Source organism: Zalophus californianus, chromosome 7 (assembly GCF_009762305.2).
Source record: "Zalophus californianus isolate mZalCal1 chromosome 7, mZalCal1.pri.v2, whole genome shotgun sequence".
In the NCBI taxonomy this organism is placed as follows: domain Eukaryota; kingdom Metazoa; phylum Chordata; class Mammalia; order Carnivora; family Otariidae; genus Zalophus; species Zalophus californianus.
In genome coordinates this window covers 68,886,725-68,908,809 of record NC_045601.1, presented here as the reverse complement: position 1 = coordinate 68,908,809, position 22,085 = coordinate 68,886,725, and the positions used below count along the sequence as shown (strand labels likewise).

At 36.0% G+C, this 22,085-nt stretch overlaps 1 protein-coding gene across 2 annotated transcripts in view; it reads right to left on the bottom strand.

The window, feature by feature from the left end:
- The window catches only part of MAP3K7 (mitogen-activated protein kinase kinase kinase 7), a 67,185-nt gene that overhangs the window by 37,299 nt on the left and 7,801 nt on the right, over positions 1 to 22,085 (bottom strand). For both annotated transcript variants that reach the window (XM_027601916.2, XM_027601917.2), the window contains exons 2-8: positions 15,999 to 16,109; positions 13,221 to 13,286; positions 12,681 to 12,726; positions 11,451 to 11,589; positions 6,737 to 6,861; positions 3,582 to 3,710; positions 1,695 to 1,825 (exon numbers count right to left, since the gene is read on the bottom strand). In XM_027601916.2, the coding sequence (XP_027457717.1) occupies positions 1,695 to 1,825; positions 3,582 to 3,710; positions 6,737 to 6,861; positions 11,451 to 11,589; positions 12,681 to 12,726; positions 13,221 to 13,286; positions 15,999 to 16,109 (747 nt within the window). The remainder of the gene's footprint in view (positions 1 to 1,694; positions 1,826 to 3,581; positions 3,711 to 6,736; positions 6,862 to 11,450; positions 11,590 to 12,680; positions 12,727 to 13,220; positions 13,287 to 15,998; positions 16,110 to 22,085) is intronic.

Genomic DNA, 22,085 nt, shown 5'->3' with positions numbered 1-22,085 from the left:
AGTTTCTGATGTAGTGTTCCATGATTCATTGTTTGCATATAACACCCAGTGCTCCATGCAGAACGTGACCTCCTCAATACCCATCACCAAGCTAACCCATCCCCCCACCCCCCTCCCCTCTAGAACCCTCAGTTTGTCAGAGTCCATAGTCTCTCATGGTTCGTCTCCCCCTCCGAGTCCCCCACCTTCATTTTTCCCTTCCTACTTTTTTTTTTTTAATATACAATGTATTTGTTTCAGAGGTACAGGTCTGTGTGATTCATCAGTCTTACACAATTCACAGACGCCTTAAGTTTTTGATTTTACAAAGATGATGATAATGTGCTACTCTTATATTTCAACTGTGATCAATGCTGTGTATGTACTTAAGTATCTATTTTACACAGAGCCTAGAAAGTCCTCAAGAAAACAGCTTTATTTTTCTAGAGGAACATATCAAATATAATAGTATTCCTCGTAATTATGTAAAATGGATTTATGTTCTCATAGCACTGATACAAACTTCCAAATTGCAGAAATTATTGTCAGTCTGACAACTGAGCCTGGTATGCCATAGAATAATTATTAGAACCAATATTTTGAATATCAAAGATAGATTATGGCTGTACCTCTATAAAATGGAGATACAATATTGGAAACTTTTGCTGGACAAAAATTAGAATTTAGGGAAAAAAATAAAGGCTTTCTTTTCAAGTCAGACAAAGCACATATAAGTACAATTATAACTTGAACAATTTATATATCCCAATGTTTTAGGGTATCTCACTATGGAGACTAAGTTTTCTTATGGGCACAACTTTAGGGCCTAGGATTCTAAATATAGCTGGTACCCACATATGATGTAAGTTTTAATCAGATTAGTTCAATCTTGGTTTCCCTAAATCATTTTCAATAGAATAAACAAATCTTTGGCCATTTAGGAAGTCTGTATTTAAGGAGACTGAAAGGTTCTTCTACTGAGAAAAATTGTTCTACTGTTCTAAAATTCAGGCACTTTCATAAGTATGTGAACTTTTAAAGTCAAAGTACCACTTGGGAGATTTTGTTAATGTACCAAAAACTAGAAGCCTAAAATTATTCAAATAATTCTAAAAGTGTTTGTTTATAGACTAAGAATTTTGATAATCGTTTGAAAGGGTTCTTCTAAATTAAAAAATTCTATCTATAAATCCCAGAAGTTTAACTTTTTAATGGTAAATAAAAAGCTAAAAATATGCAGTTAAACAACAGAAGGTAAAAATCATTAAATAAACGTGTCTGGGAATACAACCATTCTATTGCCTTGCATAAATGATTGCTTGATGAAGATATGTACTCAAGAAAATTTAAAATTTAGTTTGGCAAGTATTAGAGTCAGAAAATACCTAAGTCCTATATAAAGACATCTAATTGAGCTTCTCTCACATTACTGATGAGGCAACAGGCCCCAAAACACATCTGTCCACTAACTTAGGCAGGAGGAAAAAGCAAGTTCAGAAACCTAGTCTAGCTATCTATTATAAAAAACTTAGATTTCCCCCCCCAAAGTAACGTTTCCTCCGATTATGAGTAATAAATGCCAATTCTAATTAGGACAATACAGAAAAGTATAAAGCAAAAAAGAGCAATAATGTCTTTTCACTTTAAAACCCCATTCAAACTCAGTATATATCAAATTCCCCTAAATCCAAAGCCCCTCAAAAGAAGGATTATACCCGCATCAAGTGAGTCATTATTTTCACAATTTCCTCCATTGAAGGGCGCTGAGAAGGATCTTTAGACCAACAACGAGTCATCAGGCTCTCAATGGGCTTAGGTAAATTTTTGATCAGTGGTGGTCGAGTACCTATAATTGAAAATTAGAGGGGGGGGGAAGAATGTATTTACCCAAAGAATGGTGTAAGCTTTTTATATGTATTTCCAATACAGTATTTATTTTATAGATCTTGTAATTTAAGATTTATTTTGGAATAATAAAAGTACTTTTTTTTGTCTATTAGGTTTATATTACATTTTCATAAAGGGGAAGGTACACCTCTTGCAAAGTCAAATTAAAATTTTTATATTCATTATAGTAAAAATAAGACTGAGAAATAGTATCTCATTTGTTCTAACATTGTTCTTTTAACAAATTATAATGGTTTAGTGGGTGCTTTATTAAGTAAAATAAAATGGTGGTTTGAGATAATCTTACTTGAACTAGATTTTCAGATTCACTGTAAAAATTTCAAATGTATTTGAAAAATCACCTTGGAGAAGTCATCAACTATGATGTTATACTCACTGACCTCTAAATGACTCTTTTGTCAATGGCAGACCTTTTTCGCTGCTGTGAATCCATCACTTCCCCAACTGAAAACTGTCAACTTTTGTGTAATTAACAAGACTAATATAGCGAGGTCCCTAACTTAAAGAAAACCTCAAATATAATGAAATCTTTGTAATTCTACCAACTTACAAGTTAGTTCTTTTATTCTGTACTTCACTAACAGTCAATTATTTACTGACAACTGACAGAAAAACAAAACACACTGTCTTAGTCAATGTTCTAGCATTCTCTACAATGACATTAAGGTGGTAAAATGAAAGGCAGTACAGGAAACCAAAAAAAAAAAAAAAACCACTTAGGATTACTCAGATGATGGGACTGTTTGACAAGTCTATGAATGACCTAGTTAGGTAGGTATTTGTATGATCTGTGGAATAGTGTATTAAAATGCCATAATCAGAATGATTATAACCAACTGATAGAAATTAAATAATAGAGAATGATATAAAAATTAGGAGGGTTAAGCAATTTTCCTCCATGAGTTTATTTTTCCCAAATTAAATGTGAAATAACTTGATTAATGAAGAACATGTATTCTAACAACCTGAGTGGTTAGAAACATCACAACTACATGTTTAAAAGAAGCAGGAGGGATAAAGGACACTGAGTTCATAAGTCAATATAACTTAAAAATATGGACACTGGGAGTCAGAAAGATCTGGATGGGAATCCCAGCAATACCACTTACTAATCTGATGACCTTGGACAACTTCCTTTCCCTCTCTAAGTCTTGGTTTCTGTAAAATTGTTAAATGAAGCAATAATAGTAATCCCCTTATAAGGATGAATGAAAAGATAAAAAGAAAGCATATGTGAAGCGCTCTGTGTTTTGCCTTTATGAATAGCTGAATTAACAATTCTTATTATTATTCTCTGCTCCCTCAGGAGAAAAGGCTATACCTCCTCAATTAACCTTAAGAACGTTGAGAAAGATTTTATTTTGTCCAGAGAGTCCAATCTGAGGTTTCTCTATCCCCTAGAGAAAGCCAACCCAGGTAGTTGGCTCTGGCTGTCTACTGATGGCCTTTCCCTAATTAGCAGTATCAGCAGACCTCCTCAGCCTTGGGCAAAGGACAGGACCACTCTCAGCCGTGCCCTACCTGACTTTGGGGGCGAGGGGGGAGAGTAGGAGATTGAAGACAGCAGAGTATTCTGGTAACAAAGAACCGGACATTTTAATGTTAGGGATAAATGGTCTTTTTTGAGGTAGATACAACTGTCCAGACAGAAAATATAGAAAATATATTAAAGAAAAATGTCTTTTTAAACGAACCGTTATGAACAGCCCACATAATACGGAAAGCTGGGCCACCAATCTCATCAAAGGGTTTCCGACGTGTTATCACTTCCCAAAGGATAATACCCCAGCTGAAGACATCACATTTTTCACTGTAATTGCTACCTAGAGAAAAAGGTGGTATAATTTTAAGATTCTTTTCCACAACTTACAGGAACAAATGCCTACATAAATTTTTAAGAATGTGCACTGTGTACAAGAACAGGAGGATGCAGCATGTAGAGCTGAGAAATTACTCTTTCTAAAGTACCTTAAGTCTCTGCAACAAAACATTTATTTATGAATTAAGTAGTAATGATTAACTTTAGAAAGTCAGTCATTTTCTACCTTTTCATCGAGAGGCACAGGATTTCTCTTTTATTTATTCTGACTTATACTTTCCATGGGGCAGAATATGAAACATTTGTACTTCCCTTTCTGTGATTTTTTAATCTTAAATTTTCTTCCCCCATTCATTCTCTTGATAGAACTACTCTACTATCACAGCAGAAAAAACTTCTAATTTAATGATAAGACTTTCTTTTCAGTATCTGGCAAGATAAAATTCTTAATTTGCGGAGAGCCTGGGTGGCTCAGTCATTAAGCGTCTGCCTTCGGCTTAGGTCATGATCTCAGGGTCCTGGGACTGAGCCCCGCATCAGGCTCCCTGCTCCGCAGGAGGCCTGCTTCTCCCCTCTCCCACTCCCCCTGCTTGTGTTCCCTCTCTCGCTGTGTCTCTGTCAAATAAATAAATAAGATCTTTAAAAAAAATTCTTAATTTGCAAACTTAAAAGTTGTAAGCAATGAAAATTATGGATAACAAATTTATAGTAAACAAATTATGCTGCAAAATTTACAGTATCACTAAATTGGGTGAACCAGCACAATAAACAGCCAAAAAAAACCAAAACCCCAAAAACCCACTGTATGAATGATTATAGTGATAGTCACACAGGTACTTAGCATGTGTACCACAGAGGCACTAAGCAGTGCACTGTAAGCATGAAAATGATATTACAATCGAATTTGGGTTATAGGGGCTGACATCTTTCAGAAATGAAGAAATCTGCATAGTCTTATAGTATGAACTTTTTTACTCTAAATTTTAAAAGTAACTTTTATTTCTGGCCTCTTTTGTATAAAATAAATCTTTTTGCTCTTTACACTAAGTAATACTATGTGATTTTAACTCACAGAGAAGCATTTTAAATGAATTGTTTTAGGGGTGCCTGGGTGGCTCAGTCGGTTAAGTGTCTGACCAGCTCAGGTCACCATCCCATGGTTCTGGGATCGAGTCCCACATCAGGCTCCCTGCTCCATGGGGAGCCTGATTCTTCCTCTGCCTGCCACTTCCCCTGCTTTGTGCGTGCATGCACGCACTCTCTCTCTGTCAAATAAAATCTTAAAAAAAAAAAATAGTTTTAAACCAATGTATTCTGTATATGAACTTAAAAATAGGAAGCATTTAATTTTGTATAATTTAACAGTTGCTGGTTTCATTCACTTTTTAATTGAATTTAATGGCAAAACAGCTCCACTCAAGTGACCAACTGCATGGCAAATTTCTTTCTAGCAGGTGCTAAAAACAAAGAAACAAAAAAACTTTAAATTCATCAAAAATAAAAGAAATAAGCCATAATCAGAATCTGATTACTAAACATATCTGAATTTTATGGACCGTCATACTTCCTAACATACAAATCACACATCTTCAGTTCAACTTTTCTCACTTAAAAGATAATTTGATGTTTTCATATAGAAACCTATTATGAAATTTGTGGATCATTCTTTTAGCACTTGAGTGAGATATGGAGATGTAAAAGAAATTAAACATAAGCTTATCCTTTACTTGTCTTTCTTAGTATTGTATTTCTGCCAAATTACTTGCATTCCTTCTAAGGCATGCTCATTTACACTGTCAATTTTTAATTGCTAGGAAACCAACACAAAGCACCGTTATTTTTGGTATTTATGTTCTATAAAGTTTCTGTGAAGACTGGACTAGTGAATGCGGAGTCATTAGCTCGTAGGGGCAATCAGGGTTAGGTTCCTGTGAACCTCTTAGTGTCAACTGATCAGTACATAACCTTGTTTTATATGTGTTTCTGTTTAAGACACCTTATTTAATATATACTGTAGGGTCATTAACATTGAACTTATGGAACACCACTATAACTCATGCCTGAATAAAGATTAGCTAGCTCATGTATTTTCTCTGTTAAGATATATCAGAATCTTATTATACTTAGGAAAGCACTTATTATACTAGAAAGCACTTCAATGCTGCCCTTGGAGGCCATCTTAAACAGTGAAATCACCAACAAAAAGCACATAAAAAATGAAAAAAACAAAAACAAAAACACGGCACTAAGTAGATCATTAAAATGACACAGTATGAAAGCTGAAATAAGAAGGCAGTGTGTTGTCTTGTTCCTCAGCTGGGAACATGTGTTGGATGACTCAAAATTCTCCCCTGCTCTGTACATGCCTGCAAAAAACCATGAAAGCACCATGAATACTGATTTTAGGGTTAAAAATAGGCACGTTTTACAGCTGTAATAGGTGGAATATGAAAATGAGGCTTGACTGTACATATACTTGAACTTGTATAGGACACTGCTAGACAATACAAATCTTGCTATGAGATTTAAGATCTAGGGCTGTATTTATTTACTACCTTCTTATTAGACTTTAGTACAGTTGACCTGTGACTATTGATTTGAAATGCAGAGGTCCACTTAAATGCCGATTTTTTTTTTGAGAAATACAGTACAATACTATAAATGTAGTTCCCGTACTATTTTCTTAATAACATTTTCTTTTTTCAGTTTATTTTATTGTAAGAATACAGTAATACATCTATAATATATGTGTTAAAAGATTGTTTATGTTATCACTAATGCTTCTGGTCAACAGCTGTCTATTAGTAGTTAGGTTTGGGGGAGTCAGAAGTTACATGTGGATTTCCAACTGCATGGTACCGGCCAGCTCCACTAACCTCAGCATTGTTCAAGGGTCAACTGTATATCCTTTTTCTAATATGTACTATGCAGAAATAAAACCACTGAAACAGGATAAAGCCTTAAACACACACTGGATGTACATGGAGTAAGAAGGCAGATTATCAATCACAACATGCTTTTGTCATTTACCTTCAAAAACTTCAGGTGCCATCCAAGCAGCACTCCCCTTGTTATTGGTCATATGAGTCTGAATATCACAGGCTGTACCAAAGTCACAGATTTTTAATACTGTCCCGCCTGCAACCAGCAGCAAGCTATTTACAAAAAACAAAAACAAAGGTTGTAAGACCAATACTTGATATCTACAATAAAAGAAGAGATATTTGTGGTTAAGCAAAATGTCATCATTCAACTCTTGTCAAATGCTTCCTGGTTACCCAAATAGCTAAATGGTTAAGAGGAATATTAGCAAAAAATAAATGACCTTAACCTAGTTCTCTTAGGGAGACTGCTAGATCCACATTTTGATGTCTCCATCTCTATATCCGTAATCTTTCCTGACCATACATCTCCCTGGGCCAAAATAAAACATAGGGTTTAAAAAAGTCCTAGTAGGTCAACATTATGTGTCCTAAAATGGAAGTAAATGGATATCAGTACCTTCGTAAATCACTTGTCCCCTAAACTCAATCTACCTATTGTAGTGTTTTTCAAGCTGCAGGCAGAAACCTAGTCATAAAATTTAAATCATAAAAATCTAGATCAGAGATCTGGAAACTTAAGTCACAAAACTCATTCAGCAGACTATAACAGCATTTAAAAAAACAAGAGAAAATATCAAAATGCATCACAACTAGTAAAATTAAATACTGTTTGATGTATGTTGTTTCAGTTTTATACACATTAATATGTATACATGATAGACTGTGAAGTATTTCTTATTGTGGATCATGGTCCAAATGTTTGCAAACCTGTTTTGTTCTTATTAACCTTATGGTGAATAGAGATAATTCTTTAGCCTACTGTTGCCAGACTGGTTAGCTGTTCACTGACCCCATTTCCTTTCCCTCCTGGGCATGAAAGATTACCCTTTCCAGACTTCTGAGTAGTTAGATGGCTATATGACCATTCTATCCAACGGGTTGTAGGTAGAAGTGATGTACTTCACTTTCAAGCCTGGCCATAAAAATCTCCCACATACATGTATTCCTTTTCCTTTCCTCATATGCCACTGAATGCAGAGGATTTTGAAACTACAAGGAGCCTGGGATCCTGAGCCACCATGTGAGAAACTATTTCATTTTGGACTTCATATGAGTAAAAAAAATAAACTTGTATTTTGTAAAGCCATGAGATTTTAGAGCTTACCTATTGTAACAGTGCCACTCTAACCAATATAAGAAATTGGTATAGAAGTGGATGCTGCTATAACAAAAATCTAATATATTTGATATTAGCTTAGCAGTAGGCGACAAGAAAGCTAAAATTGGAGGCTGGAAAGATAGAGATCCATGTAATGACATGGCAAAACATCTGGTAAAATCTGTCTCCTATGATAATTTGTGACCTTGAAGGACTGGAAAAACTGACTGCTTCTAAACTCCAAATAGCAGGAAATAAGACTGACAAAGGCCCTTAAGACTCAGTACTGCAGCAAAGAACAAATTAAGAGAAAGAACTTCCCACCTACACTTGATGATTTCACGGTGCCTCTGTTCAGTTGAGAAAAGGCAATGTGGCCAGAAATCAAATAAACCAGGTTCAAGATTTTGTCTAAGAATGAATTCTGGTAAAAGTCACAGGCACATGAAACTGACTGGAACCAGGGAGATCACAAGTCTACTTTTGAGGAAATCAATATTGCCAAAGGAACCACAAATTTCTAATTAAAAGACTTTTGATTATTTTGAGTCTTACAACAATCCTCAGGACCCCAGATCTACACAAGCAAGGTGCAGCTGTGAAAACCATACAGCTTCGGAGGAGAGTATATGCCAATACCCACATCTGACATGGTATGAAGAACGCACAAAGAGGAACCTACAAAAGGGTGAAGCTTGGAGTCATGAGCAATGGATAAGGGAGTTCCTTTTCAAGGGCCAAAGGAAGATCTGATCAAGACCCCTCTCACAAATCCAGGGCAGAGGGACCAGACAATGCCAAGACTTCAACCCTATAGACTAGTAACTGCTGTATGCCTCCATGCTTCCCTGTTCCCAGTGGAAACTTTTACTGATTGTCCTGTCTTTCTGCTATTATGCATTGTTTGGGTTGGGAGAGAGGTGACAGATAACTTGTCCTTTTAATTCATTTGTTTCCAAACTATGGGAGGCCACATCTAGACCAGCTGGAGGACCGCATGTCATCCTGAGATGTTCATCCTGGATGAACTGGATGGTGACTGCAAGAGCCTTTGGGATGTTTAACTGGAAAAGAGTAGTGTGTGGTTCTCACCTGTGGTTAGAGTAGTACATACTCTGGGTGACTGGGACTGGCCAGTTGCTCATAAAAGCCATCCCCTTCTTCCTCTGGGGCATATAAGACATTTCCCAACCTCTCCTGTAGGTTATTATACCTAAGACTGAGTTGTGGCCACTGATATGTGGGTAGCGGGAGGGTCACTTCTAGGCCTGGCTCAAAAAACCTCTCGTATGTGATCTCCATTCTCTTTATCTGCTGGCTGAATACGTAAGTTCCCAAAGTCCTGGAGGATGGCAGAAGTACAAGACGGAGGGAGCTTAACTGGGTCCCTGAATGACAATATGGAAGATCATCTGCCAAACAGGAACACCTGTTTTGGATTTCACATGCATGAGCAATAAATTTCTACTGTGATAAGCCCAGTATTAGCTACAGCAGCTGGTGTTAAAACAATATTCCTATTATGATTCCTTTAAAGAAACTGATACTCAGAGTCTTAGTTTTTATATCCCAATGTAACTTATTACTCCTATAAAAACTGAAATCAGTATAAGGCATTTTAAAAGTGTAAAAAGAACTATGAAAGTAAAAGACAATTTTATTAGCTTATTAAAGAGTTAAACATTTAAAAATAAATGTGTAAAACACTTTCTATATCATTACCTAAAAAGCTTAAAGTCATGTATAAACAAGAAGTAATTCTACTAGTTTTCTGTAAACAAGTAGAAATAATTCTTTATTTTGAATTCCCTTCAACCACTTTCTCTTATATATAGCCAACATTTATCTTAATGTATGTTTACTTATTTTGTTTCACCATTCCTTCTTGAATCTTATACTTGTCTTATGTAATCATTTTCTTTCTTCCCCAAATACCTTCAGTTAAGGTCCATTTATAGTGAATTCTCTTGTTTCAAAGCATCTTTAACTCACACCCTCCTCCTTAAAAACTAATTTAGGGTCGGTACACTATTTTCTCTCAGCTCTGTGAAGTTATGATTCCAGTTTTCTAGCTTCCACTAATGGTGCTGGAAACTATACTTCAGTCTGTCAATCCTTTGTAGGTAATCTCTTTTCTGATTAGCTGATTTAAAAATCTCCCTTTTGTTTTTGTTGTTCTGAATCCTCTAAGGTGTGTCATAGGGTAGACTTCTTTTCATTTATCCTGTTTAGAAATCATACCTTTGTTCAGAAAATCCCTGGCCAATCCCTCTTGAATTATAAACTCTCTCCATCCTATTTTCTTCTACTGGAGTTCTCTGTTGTCTGTCCTGTCTTTCCTTTCCCTGTGATCCTTAACCTATCATTTTTCTCATTTATTTATTTGTTTGTGTTGCATTCTGGGTTGAACTGTTTTCTCTTTTTCCCCAGGTCCCTGAGAGGAGAAATAAGGTACACTAGTGAGAACAGTCATTCTAAGAGCTGAAACCTATGTAGAATGTATCAGATTAGACATGAGAGTGACAAGTTGTACCCAGAAGGGACACTTTAAAGCTACCTGTATCGGGCGCCTGGGTGGCTCAGATGGTTAAGCGTCTGCCTTCGGCTCAGGTCATGATCCCAGAGTCCTGGGATCGAGTCCCGCATCGGGCTCCCTGCTCCTTGGGAGCCTGCTTCTCCCTCTGCCTCTCTCTTTCTCTCTCTCTCTCTCATGAATAAATAAAAATAAAACCTTAAAAAAAAAAAGCTACCTGTATCAAGAGAATGCAATACTTGAGACTGGTTTCCTAGGGGAAACCTCTTATATGAGGACTGATGTGGTGGCGGGGGAGTGCGGAGAGAGAGAATGGCATGTGGACTTTTTTTTTTACTCTGTCACAAGTGGATAAAGAAGAAAAAAAATCAGAGAGGAAAGGGGACAATATCACATGTATGTTTTCTTTAATTGAGTACTTATGCAAACAAAAAACCCCCAAAGTTTCAGCCTTTTAAAGTACTTATTTAGGGAGTTTTGAAGTTCTTTCAAAGTCTAATATGAAGAAATACAGAATATTTCAATTTCTACCCAGATGCCGGAAATATCCTTTTGCCTTCCTCTAAAATGGCAAATAATAACCACTCTGTAAATTTTAACCATTCTGTAAAGAATGTCTACTACATGTGGACATTGTACTAGCTATTAGGAATATAGTGGGGAATAAGACAAATTTGTTTCTGTTCTTATAGAACTGTCTGGGGGCAACAATATATACAGCAGGCACAAAATAAGATTTCGAGGCTAACCAATTATAGAAGTATGCTAATCTACGGCAGGAGTTATTAAAATAAAAATTTGATTAAAATTAAAATCCTACTAAAGACAACATTTTAAAATGCAAGCTTAGATAAATAAATAATGAAAGTGAGTTAAAAATAAACACTCTCAAGCCAAAAGGGAAGAGAAAAGAGAGTCAAGTGCCAACAATTAGCTTGAATTAGGAAGTGGGCGGGGGGCTTGGGGGGTGGGAGAGACAGAGATAGACACCACACTATTAGGACTTACTTTGGTGGTTTCAGGTCCCTGTGAATTAGAGCTTTGGGTTGCATGCTGTGAAGATAAGCCACTCCTTGGGAACACTGTAAACACCAACTCATTGCATGGGCAGCAGTGTAATATGGCAATGGTTCAGCACCATGCAGCACTGCAAAAGAAAGGCACAAACTAAAAAGAACTTTATTGCATATAACAAAAGACACAAGGTGAATGCGAGCACTATTGGAACACATGACTGGGTATTTTTCTACACATGCTCCCATCAGTCCTGCTTTTAATTCTTTTCTAAATACAAAGATGGAAATATCTAATAATTTCAAATGGGTAACTACCACATAAGTACCTAAAATGTAATAGTACTTCTATTAAATGTTATACATACACTCTAGCAAAATTAATATGAATTACCACATTTTTCCACAGTGACAGTCTTTCACACAATAATATAAATTATAAGCAATGTGATGGCATGCTACTATAAGATACAGAGAAGTAGTACAAAAAGAAATAAAACAATGTGTATCAAGATGTTTACAACTATGCTTTCTACATTAGCTAAAAACTAGAAATAGTTCAACTAAGTAAGACAATGGAGTATTAGAGATACCCATTAACAATGATGAACACATGAGCAGTAAATATAAGTAAAATTTACGTAAAATGTTAATTTAAAAAATAAAATGCAACCATTTATTTCATATAAAGGCAACAATTAATATACTTACTATATGGCTGGTGTTTCTTAAGAGTGAAAAAGTTAGTTCCGTTCTATAAAAATAACTAAATGACCTAGTTTCTTTCATTGTTATAATTAAAATGTTTTGTGAAGTGAGTTTTCACAATTTTATTTTTTGTAAAGACAGCAAATTAAGCAAAATGAAATGGAAGAAAGTATGGCTAAAGAGTTCTCAAATGAGGAGGCTCAAAGCTAAGAAAGGGCAAAAAGAAAAACATTAAAAGTATGAAGAGATTTTAAAATTTAAAAAGCAAATTTTACTTTACTTAACTGCTTTTAACATCATGAAAAATACCATCAATTGAAAAGATTGATAGACTTCTAAATTTCACATACTAATGTTGTAACATCTCATCTTTTCATTTCTAATTTTAGATTTTTTTAAAATTACCTCCTTTTGAGATTCTGAAGGTAAACTGTGAAGAACATTAAGTAACAGTGTGTATTAAAAGCTTTTCAATGATTTTACTCTGCTAGATAAAGACAGGTCTAATGACACTCACCATTATATAAAGAACCCCCTTCAGCATATTCCATCACAAGACACACCTAAAAGAAACATGTGTCAGTATAATAATTAACCACAGGGCTGTAACATCTTAGGTGACTTGAGAGATAACTGAGTTCAATCTTTAATTTTATAAATGCATTAAAAATTATTCTTTTGGTCCCCACTATGTGAATGGTACTAACGGAAAAAGAAGGGGATCTATGACCTAAGGCCTTGTCTTGTAAGGGCCTACTGTCTTAAGAGTGGGGGTGTATGTAAAAACATAATTGCAAGTCCTCTGAGAACATTCTCCAGGGCTGAGTAGATGCTGTCGCAGAACATCATAAGCCTCATAAGATGAGGTTATTGGATAAGACCACCCAAGATAACTCCTCCAATATACTGTGCTGCTAACAGTAACAGAAACAAATATATAAAATCTAATTTTTAAAAAAATAACAACAGATCAAAATAGTTTCATAAACTACACACCTGAAACATTTACTATGTCAATGCTTACAGACAGGTGACAATGAAAAAGTGACAAACTTACTGGATTCAAGCAGGCTCCATATAGCTTTACAATATTAGGATGGTTCACACGGGATAACTGTCGAAGCTGTAACAAATTAAGGTTTCTTTTAAAAGATGCTAACTTTTGAGGAACTGATTACATTACATCCTTACAATTTCAGGGTGTACAAAACATCAGTTTAATCATTCAACAATCATTATTTACTATGTAGCAGGCACTGTGGTATAAATGGCTGCCCAGAATGGCAAAGATTCCCTGCCCTAGAGCTCTCACAATTTACTTGGGAGATAGGCATGCAAACAAATAATTAAGCCAAAATGCAAAGTGCTGTAACAGGAGTTACGAACAAGCCACGATAAGGACAAGTAAGAAAAAATAAACTTTAACCAGAAACATTAGGACACCATCCCAGAGATGGCACTGAACTTAGTTAGCCAAGGCAGAAGAATCTATGTCACCGTCATCACCTTCCGAGCTATGGCTGCATAGTCCACCTAACTCTGTGCCAGGCCCTGGTGGGCACTTGATAGATTGTGTTTAATTCTCACAACTCTGCAAGAGCGGTATTGTCATTTCTACCTTTAAGAAAAACGGACCTTTAAGATAAGGCTCAGAGAAGGTTAAGTGAGCAGCTCAATATCCTACAGCTACCGTAGGTTTGAACTTTGGTCCATCTGACTTAAAATCTGCACTCTTTCTGCATATGTGTATTGTCTTCTCTACGTCCTTCTCCCATCTCTTGAATTAATTGCCTTCTGTCCATTCCCACGATCACTGCCTTAGTAATTCTTCCAACATGAACTGCTGCAGTAATTACTAGGGTATTTTCCCAGCTGTATTCCCTACTTCCTTGTGGTAGTACCAGGTACCTATGCAAATAATCCTCCCCAATCCAAAGAATCACACTGAGGTCAGTGAGGGTTTGGCTGTACTGTTTCTCGTGCTCTACACCTGAAACTTCTATTAATGTGTCCCTCCAAACTGCACCTTACTCTTTCTTCTCTCTCCCCTCTCTTCCTCTTTTTCTCTATTATCCACACTATACTGCTGGCGTATATGCTAAGGTAAACCTTTTTATTATTTGCTACTAGAAAGTTGTATTTCTCTACAGTCAACATTTGTGTATTTTCAGTCCTAACACAACAATTAATATCACTATTTATTATATTCATTTATTATACACATATAATTATTATATTTCATCTTCTAAAGGTTTAGCACTGAGCTTCGGATAGTAGATTATGTAAGCATTTATTTCTGCTCCTTCCCCAAATCCCACCAAGATATTAAAGGCATTTTTTCAAGGCACAAATTCAGAAGGATGAAGAGAATGTGAAATGAGAAAAGAGCACACATTTTTGGAAGTTGGAAAGCAAATGACTAACAATAACTGACACAGCACACCTAAAAGAAATGAGAAAAAGTGAGCAGAAATTAGATTAAGCTCATAAAACCTCCAAAGGGTTGGGAGTGGTGGGAGTGGTGGTAGTACCAGGTACCTAGGCAAATAAGCCAACAAAGGAACAGAGAGATTAGTTGAAAGGCAGACCAGATTCTCTCCCTTCCTGACTTCAGTTTAGTGACTGCCTATTTATCATCCCAACAATTAGAGATTGATTCTTTGATATAACAAAGAGTCTCTGGATTGGGGGACACCAAACACAACTAAGGGATGAGCTCAAAGTAGTTGCCTCTGAGAAGCAGAAAACTTGATGGGAGGAGATCTAGAGAATTAAAGTTTTTAAAATAAAACTATGTGGAGAACTATTTGACAATCTGAATTACCTGTACGTATAACCTCGATAAAATTTTTTTCATCAAAGCTATTATAATCTTTTTGACTCCTAATTCTTAGCATTTAACACATATGCTTCTAGCTAGTTTTGTGAAAGTGCCAATGCACTTTTAGACCTTATTTAAACCATAAACAAAAATCATGAATAAGGCAAGGCTGAGGCCACTCTAGGAGCATATTACCAGAGATGATCTTTTCTTCATGGGACCCCAAATTATCAGCATTTCTCAACTCATTTAATTAATTACAAAAATCCACTTTATCGTATCCTAAGTTTTCATTCTCCATATTTTGGATTTAAAAATATCATAAAGTATATTTGCAAGTTATAATTAAATACAATCACAGATATAAATTCAGAAAGGTTTGTAAGGTAAAGACCACTTATCCATTGGCCAATGAGAAAAAAAACCCCAAAATTTAAGGAACTGCCATGATCTAATATACAAAATAGTATAAAATTAATAAAGAATAAATCTGACAATACAATTACTATTGATTACTGAATTCATGATTATTGAATTCTCCTTCATCAAATCTGTAAGAGAACAGAGTTCTAGATTTTCATGCTAAATGAGAAAAAAATTAAATTCGAAATTATTTCCCTGTAAAGTGATCTCATTTGAATTTCTAAAAATATTGTCAAAAATGAATGCATAAAATTTCCCTTCTTAATTTTAGATAATGGGAGAGAATACCATTTCCTTTCTATTTTAAAATTTAAATCCTATGCCTTGAAATAGATCTGAATTACACGGATGAGACTGTATTTTAATTCAGGGATGAATTCATTTATGTAGTTAAGAGTCTCCCCCCCCCAATTTTTAATCAGAATTAAGAGTGTGAATGAAAAATGTTTCTATAGCATTATCTTTGGTTCAACCAAATTGCTGTGGTTCAAGTATACAGAGAAATGACAACTGGGAAACAACTTTTTCATAATATTAAATTCACAGAGTATCTTAGGTGAAGAATTATATATTAGAAATATTTTAACTTACCTCTACAATAAAAGCTTTCCTCTCAGATTCACTTTCTATTTGTTTAATAGCAACATCTTTTGCTCTCCAGTTAGCTTTGCAAACCACTCCAAAGGCTCCTCTTCCAACAACCTGAGTTAAAAAACAAAAAACAAAAATACCCATGAGAATCAGAAATAAATAGATCCTGCCCAACATATAAACACTGAAGCCGACTTGAAAGACTTATTGAAATCATCACTATCTGGATTTGCCACTGAGCAAGTACAAAGTTTCATTAAAGTGAGGAAATAATGAAATGAACTTATCTCTATCTTTTTGAAAGTTTATTGTCTAGCCAGCTCTTCACTGTCAGGTAAAACCAAACAACAGACAACAAAGACTCCTGGAGCAAGAAAACAAATTAAAACAGGCAAGATGAGGGAGAGGATAGAGAGATGATGTTTGGGAAAATAAATATAAAAAGCAAGAACATACAATCAATGTTTTTAAGCTATTTAAAAACAGCTTTTGAATAATTCAGTAGGGGTATGAAATGGAGGTGAAAGGATAAAAATACAGATGATAAAAAGACTGGCCACTGTGAAGGCAAACAAAATATGGTATCACCTATACAACAGAATACATTCATCAAGAGAAAGAAATGAACTACTAATTGATACATGCTACAATGTGGATGAACACACTATGCTAAGTGAAAGAACCTAGACATAAGAAACCACATACTGTATGACTCCATTGACATGAAAAGGCAAATCCATAGAAATAGAAAGTAGATCAGTGGTTGCTTGGTACTGACAGTGAAAATTGGGATTAACTGTAAATGGGTAGGATGAATATTAATTAGGGGGATGAAAATGTCTGAAAACTGATTTATGGTGATAGTTGTATAACTTGGCAAATTTGTACAAATGGCTAAACAGGTCAAGTGAGTGAATTTTATGATATGTAAAATATCTCATTAAAGTTATTTTTGCAAGTTCTAAAGTAAAGATTGGCCATATGTTGTATTACTGTTGACAGCTAAGTGATGGGTACCTCATGGGTTCATTGCTCTCTCACGCTATGTTTTCTACTTTCACATATGTTTGAAATTTGCCATAAAATAAAATCAACAAAAGAACAGTTTTTGATCCTTGTAAAACAAAATCATTAGGTTTTTATCACTGTAAAGGATCTTAGTTAAGTGTCATCTACTCCAATTTTTCAGCTTCTAATGTATCTAAGTACTTTGTGTCAATGTTTTTTCCTTAAGTGAAATACCTACCTCTCTGTACATCTCTCATTTATGATGTACTTTCTATGTAGTGCTTTACATACATTACCTCATTTACACAACCACAGGAGACAGGTACTAATGCTATTCTTTTTTTACAGATAAAGTAACCTAGTTTTAAAGTAAACTAACTTGCCCAAGGCTATATTAGTAAAGAACAGTTTGATGCCACAGAGTTTAACACCAGAATGTTAAGGATCCTAATATACACACATATATCTCTAGTCTATGTCAGAAAAGTACCAGTTATCTTTCCTTGGAGAAATTTTCACTTTAGACAAACTTACAAGAACAAATCCCTGGGCACAAAGCTCTTCTGTAACAAAGCTGGCTATATTTACATCAGAACTCTTTTTAGAGTAAGAAGAAAGTGCTAATAACTACTGAGACAGTAGCTTGAAACTGGGATGTATGGCTACTCTAGCCATAGCTCAAATTCTGTTTCATACATTACACAAAGCAGTATGGACATTTCTCATGTTAAATAATGTATAAAACTACCCAAATGGTTAACCATGTACCAGGTACTAGTCTATGCACTTTTCAGGCATTAACACATTCTTCTCTATTTTATTTTGTCATCTCTAAGTATTTTTTTAAGTTTTTAATTTTAATTCCAGAATAGTTAACATACACTGTTATATTAGTTTCAGGTGTACAATATAGCGACTCAACAATCCTCCACATTATTCAGTGCTCATCATGGTAAGTGTACTCTTTAATCCCTGTCACCTATTTCACCCATCCCCTCTGGTAACCTTCAGTTTGTTCTCTACAGTTAAGAGTCTGTTTCTTGGGGCACCTAGGTGGCTCAGTCGTTAAGCGTCTGCCTTTGGCTCAGGTCATGATCCCAGGGTCCTGGGATCGAGCCTCTTCTCCCTCTCCCACTCCCCCTGCTTGTGTTCCCTCTCGCTCTCTGTCAAATAAATAAAAATCTTAAAAAAAAAAAAGAGTCTGTTTCTTGGTTTGTCTTTTTATTTTTCCTTGGTTCATTTGTTTTGTTTCTTAAATTCCACATATGAGTGAAACCATAGGGTATTTGTCTTTGACTGATTAGCTTGGCAGAATACTCTCTGGCTATATCCAGGTTGTTGCAAATGGCAAGATTTCATTCTTCTTTATGGCTGAATGATATTCCTGTGTGTGTGTGTGTGTGTGTGTGTGTGTGTGTGTGTGTGTGTGTGTGTGTGTGTGTGTGTGTGTGTGTGTGTGTGTACATACGTACACACACATCACCTTTATCCATTTGTCAGTCGATGGACACTTAGGCTACTTCCATATCTTGGCTATTGTAAATAATGCTGCAATAAACCTGGGGGGGGCATGTATCCCTTTGAATTAGTGTTTTCATATTTTTTGGGTAAATACGCAGTAGTGCAATTACTGGATCACAGGGTAGTTCTATTTTTAACTTTTTAAAGAACTTCTATACTGTTTTCCACAGTGGCTATACGAGTTTGCATTCCCACCAACAGTGCATGAGGGTTCCTTTTTCTCCACATCCTCACCAATACTTGCTCTTTCTTGTTGTTTTTGATTTTAGCCACTCTGACAGATGTGAGGTGATATCTCATTATAGTTTTGAACTGCATTTCTCTGATGATGAGTGATGTTGATCATATTTTCATGTGTCTGTTTGGCCATCTGTATGTCTTCTTTGGAGAAAGGTCTGTTCGTGTCTTTGGCCCATTTTTTAATTGGGTTGTTTTTGGGTGTTGAGTTATATCTCTTGTAAGAGAAAGAAACCAACATCAGTCATTTCCACTAGTCATCCAGTTACTTTAACATGAATGGGTACTGGCTAAACCTGGCACCATCAGAGTAAGGGAAAGAACACATCTGGGCTCTAAACCCCAACAGACTTGAGTTTGAATATAGGTTCTGTCTACCTATTAGCTATTAATGCTGGGGAGATTAACACCTCTGTGCTTCTGTTTTCTCAACAGTAAAAGGGAGATGCTTACAGTGTCCTCCGTGATATTTATAGGGTTCATAAGAAAGCCAAAGCCATGCATTTTCTTAAATCCTACAAAAGAATAAGTGCTTAGAGTTAGGTATGAATCAGTGTACGGAGCTATATTATTCATTTCTCTTACAATTAGCCATAATGAGTAGCAAACAGGTCCTGAAACAAATTTCAACTTTATGGCAACATTAGGCTAAGAAGGTATGGATGGAGACCAGACATCTATTGATATTACTATGAGATAATGATTATGAGTTTAAAATATTCTTCAACCATGTATTTAAAGGTGCCTCATAGCAACTGGTACTTAGTAGGTCTCCTCCTGTTTTATTTTCCTATTCTCAGGAGCGTCCATGAAGGAATTCCAAACATTACATTTGTGGATCATTCACTTGTCACAAAAACTGTTAGGTGTTGTATGACTAGCTGTGATCCACAAGTGCCATCTAGTGCTGAGATAATGGCTGAAATCATGTGGACAAATGAGGACATGATGAACTTTCCTCCATTTGCTTCAGGAAGCAATTTTTGGGAACACTTTGAAATATAAAACAGGCATATACATGTAAGATGAGAGCCCATGGCTTTAAGAAGCCACCACTCATGTTAGGGCTATAAGATACTTCACATATATAGTGAAACAACAGATACAAAATGATAGTAAAGAAAGTATAAGATGCCTAAAGGTTGTATACATAAATTGAAATGCATGATAAAAAAAATAACTGCTATGAATTCAAAGGAGTGACATTAGAAGCACGGAGTCAATGCTTAAAGAATTAAATTTCTGTGTATCTAATGATTCTGATTGCCAATTCCAGTGAATGAAGGGGAGTTTCTCCACACCACCAAGCAATGCTCAGACACCAGCTGGGTTTCTTATAATTCAGTTCAATTCTGACACTATCTACCTGGACATAGCATCAGATCCTGCAGGTTAAGGGCTCAGTTCTGTAAGACTGCCCCTTCCTCCCACAAACTTCAGATGCCAGTCACAAGCCCAGGTATCACTTGTGCTTCTGACCAATGGTTACAGATTGGAGGTTCCAATGACTCCCTCCTTGGGTTCACTTAATTTGCTAGAGCAGCTCATAAAACTCAAACATTTTACTTACTAGATTACCAGTTTATTATAAAAGGATATAACTCAGGAACCACCAGATGAAGAGAACCATAGGGTAAGGTATGCGGAAAGGGCGCAGAGCTTCCGTGAGCTCTCCAGGCAAGCCACTCTCCTAGCACTTCTATGTGTTCACCAACCTGGAAGTTCTCTAAACACTGTTCTTTTGGATTTTTATAGAGGCTTCATTAGACAGGTATGATTGGTTAAATCTTTGGTCACTGGCAAGTGATCTGACCTCCAGTCTCTCTCCTTGAATCTCCTCTCCCCTCCTTGGAGGTTAGGGGGATGGAACTGAAAGTTCCAACCTTCTAATCACAAAGTAGGTTCTCCTAGCACCAGCCCCCATCCTTTGGTAGGGTTCAAAAGTAGCCTCATTAACATAACAGAAAGAGAGAAGGGAGAGAGATAGAGAAACATTTTTATATCTCTCTTCACTTAGGAACTTCTGAGGGTTTTGGGAGCTGTGAGCTAGGAACTGTGAAAAAGGCCAAATATATGTAAGAAATATACTATTTGGTCATTCAGAATGCAGTACCAAAAAAACCTCCCATTTTCTCAAAAGGCATAAATGTAGAGACATTAAGAGTAACAAGAAAAAAAAATAAAGAACTGACCTTGTGAGACAGAGAAATAATTCAAGACAAAACAACAGTGTTAAAATAATTTTTTAAATACTTAACAGCTGAAGTGAGCCAAAGTTGAGTCTATGATGGTGGCTGAAGAAACACCCCCTCCTCTTCAGGGATAGGCTTAGTGATTCAGGATAGGTTTAGGGATTTGAGGGCAGAAAGAACTTAACCCTCCCACTTCTCAAAGAGATCCCTAAGAGAGGGCAGCCTCATGCAGCTTAGCTAACAAGGGAAGCTACAGATGATTGAGAATGCAAGGGAGACAGACAAAGGGAGGCCCTACTCAGGTTCTCTCAGCCCCAAGAGAACAAGGAAATGATACAAAAAACTCTTGCCAAGAGAAAAGTGAGGCAACTGAAAATAAGAATTTTCTGAACTGTTGGAAGGAGGCTATTGTAGAGCAAACTGTTGGAACCTATCATCACAGGCTGTGGGATGGTAGATAACTCAAACACAGGGAGCTAAATGCAGAGCTCAGCTGAGTTTTGGAGAATCAATGAAAGCCAAGGGGGAAGGCCTAGTCCGTAAACAAGAGAGAAATAGGTAAGTTCTCCTTTCAAAATGGGTAAGGGTGAGGTTCATGCCAAGAGAATAATGAACTTAATTTGTTTACTCCTTACACTATTAGTTTTTGAATGTCTACTATATCCAGCTACAATTTAGGATACCAGAGATACAGCAATAAATAAGACAAAGGCCCTGATCTACATGGAATGTGCTTTTAATGAAGGGAGGTAGGGGGGAAGACAGTCAATGGACAAAAAGATGAATGAGAAAAATATCAGATTGCAAAAAAATGCCATGGAGAAAACAAAAAGTGAGGATGATAGGACAAAGAGACTAGTGGAAACTTTGAGATGGACAGTATGCAAGGCCATCTCAGGAGGTTACTAACCTGATATCTGAATGATACAAGGAACCAATCAAAGAAGAAGAAACAAGTAATGCGAAGGCCCTAAGGAGGGGTGGAAATAATCCCTCATTCCCTATTCAACAATATTTGAACTCCATCTACAGACTAGGTGGTATCCTAGACACTCAAGATACAGAAGTGAACAAAATAAACCATAATCCTTGTTCCTACTGCTTATATTCTTGTGGATAGAGACAAAGA